This window comes from Stegastes partitus, unplaced genomic scaffold (assembly GCF_000690725.1).
Source record: "Stegastes partitus isolate 25-593 unplaced genomic scaffold, Stegastes_partitus-1.0.2 Scaffold1358, whole genome shotgun sequence".
Taxonomy (NCBI): Eukaryota; Metazoa; Chordata; class Actinopteri; family Pomacentridae; genus Stegastes; species Stegastes partitus.
In genome coordinates, this window is record NW_007579089.1 from 233,787 (window position 1) to 236,722 (window position 2,936).

Below are 2,936 nucleotides of genomic sequence, written 5' to 3' on the forward strand. Positions count from 1 at the left end.
ACACACACCTGGACACACACCTGGACACACACCTGGACACACACACCTGGACACACACACCTGGACACACACACCTGGACATACACCTGAACACACACCTGAACACACACCTGGACACACAGCTGATACTGAGTTTCATTCTGTGAACATGTGAAGACTCTGCAGTGAGGCAGGCTTAGATAAGAATCCTCATCGTGTGTTCAGGGGTCATAAGGAGAAGATCTTCGTGGTGAAGAGTAACCCTTTCAGGATGGACAAACTGGTGACTGTGGGGATGAAGCACATCAAGTTCTGGCAGCACTCAGGTACATTCTGGTTCCTCTTTACTCTCTCTTGTTTACCTGAAACATACCTGGTGCACAGGTGCCTGGCTGTGGAACTGATCTTAGCTTAAAGTTTTGTTGTTCATATTGTGATCAATAGAAAATGATGGTGAAGCACAAAAACACTAAACACCTTAAATTTTCCTGTCTGGACGAAGGACATGATGTCAGTAAATGTACCACAGACCAGCTGCAGTACCTGGTTGTTCCACCAGGTGGAGCCTCTCACTGTTTAGTCCTGTAGAGACCAGAGGAGGCGTCACTCAGACTACAGCTCATGGTGGCAGCAGAGAGCATTGTGGGAGTTTAGCAGCAACGGGACCATGACAGAGACGCTGAGGAGGTTCAGGACCTCCGGACAGAGCTCAGGGGTTTGATATGATCTGAAAATGACTCAGACAGCGAATGTATGTAACTGAGCTCCTGATATTTCTTAACCAATCAAAGGTTGCTCAGGTCATGTGTGCTCTTGTACTGCAGGGGGCGGTCTGACATTCAAAAGGGGAATTTTTGGGAACCTGGGGAAGCAGGAGACGATGATGTCGGCGTGTTACGGCAGATCGGAAGACCTGGTGTTCTCCGGCGCCACCAACGGAGACGTTTACATCTGGAGAGACACGACGCTCATCAAGACCATCAAGGCCCACGACGGGCCGGTGTTTGCCATGTGTTCCCTGGACAAGGTGAGCTCACCTGTTCACCTGTCCACCAGTCCTTCATCTGTCCAGTGTTTCATCGTTTCACAAGAATAAAGTGTATTTACAGGAAAGGACTTCTCGTATTATGAGAGTAAAGACGTAATTTTACAAGAGATTTTTATAGAAGAATAAAGTGAACATTCAGAAAATGAAAGACTGACGGATAAATATCACGTTATCATTTTGTGCATCACACAGAAAACATTAGAGAGCCATACGTAGCTTCTTCTTCTTTCTTTTGTTTACACAGTATACAAAAGGTGAACAAACCTACATAAAAAACAAATACATAGAAAACAAGTAAATACACGAGTGAAACTAAATATAGACAAAAGACTATTTTTAATAGGAAATATGGATCCATCCATGTATATACACTCATAGGGACTTTCTGGGAACACAGTACCATCCTGGATTGAACTTTTTGTTTAAGGATCATTCATTTGTTTATTTGCCGGAGCAGGAGCCATTCAGGCATTTGGATCTGCTGGAAACAGTTTTGTCTGTATTAAAAATAACTTGTAACTTGTCTAAAAAGACAGAATAACTCCCCCAAATTACACAGAAAAGGTCCCAAAGGACTCTAAAACTCCAAAATAACTTAAAACTTATTACTTACATTTATTCATATCAAAGTAGGGGCCCAATACCACCCTGGAATTCACTGAACCCATGGAAAGGTTTCCAAGCTAAGACTTTTTTTTAACGGTGAAAATACAAAAATTGTCAGGTCTTGAAATACATTCCCTAAATTCAGCCAAAATATTTTACAGAATTTAGTTTTGTGTCCCAAATAACACATAAGTAAGCTGAACTAAACCTGGTGTAACAACACTACGGCTATCTGACATGCACAGACTGAACCAGGTACAAACAAAGTTCCTGCATCACTGATAAAGTCTTCCTTCCTGCCACTGGTGCTGCGTTCACGTCCAGGGCTTTGTGACGGGGGGGAAGGACGGCATCGTGGAGCTGTGGGACGACATGTTCGAGAGATGTTTGAAGACGTATGCCATCAAGAGAGCCGCCCTGTCTCCGTCCTCTAAAGGTCCACTTCCTGCTCGATGTTCGTTCAGACTTTACGTTTGCTTCGGCGCCTGGCATCTGATTGGTCTCTTTGTGATCAGGTCTGCTGCTGGAGGACAACCCGTCCATCAGAGCCATCACTCTGGGTCACGGTCACATCCTGCTGGGAACCAAGAACGGAGAAATCCTCGAGATCGACAAGAGCGGACCGATGACGCTGCTGGTTCAGGTCAGAGGTCCATCCGAGAACATTCAACCCTCTGATTCATGTTCAGTATCCTCAGCTGAGCTGCCCTATAAGTGTTACTAACCCTATTCTCAGCCGGCTCCTGAGAATGACACCAGAGTTCACAAAAATAAAGAGTTTTTTTTTCAAAAAGAGATGTTCCGATCCGATCTCAAAGATGAGGATGGACCAGATCAAGACATTTTAGACAGATCAGGGTTTAACCCCGATCGGTTTAGTTCCTTACGTCAGCCTTCACTCAGGTGTTGTAAAGGGAGAACTCAGTTTATGGCAGGACACTGTCGTTGCTGATTTAGAATGATTTCCTCGATCCCACCCTCTAACCCTACATCTACCCTCTAACCCTACATCTACCCTCTAACTATACATCTACCCTCTAACCCTACATCTACCCTCTGACTCTACATCTACCCTCTAACCCTACATCTACCCTCTAACCCTACATCTACCCTCTAACTATACATCTACCCTCTAACCCTACATCTACCCTCTAACCCTACATCTACCCTCTAACCCTACATCTACCCTCTAACCCTACATCTACCCTCTAACCCTACATCTACCCTCTGACTCTACATCTACCCTCTAACTCTACATCTACCCTCTAACTCTACATTTACCCTCTAACTCTACATCTACCCT

The 2,936-nt window shown here is 44.7% G+C and overlaps 1 protein-coding gene across 1 annotated transcript in view; it reads left to right on the forward strand.

Moving 5' to 3' along the window:
- Positions 1-2,936, forward strand: part of eml6 (EMAP like 6) — a 26,053-nt gene that overhangs the window by 10,505 nt on the left and 12,612 nt on the right. The window contains exons 17-20 of the mRNA XM_008298892.1: positions 205-305; positions 804-1,006; positions 1,958-2,069; positions 2,149-2,276. Of these exons, the coding sequence (XP_008297114.1) occupies positions 205-305; positions 804-1,006; positions 1,958-2,069; positions 2,149-2,276 (544 nt within the window). The remainder of the gene's footprint in view (positions 1-204; positions 306-803; positions 1,007-1,957; positions 2,070-2,148; positions 2,277-2,936) is intronic.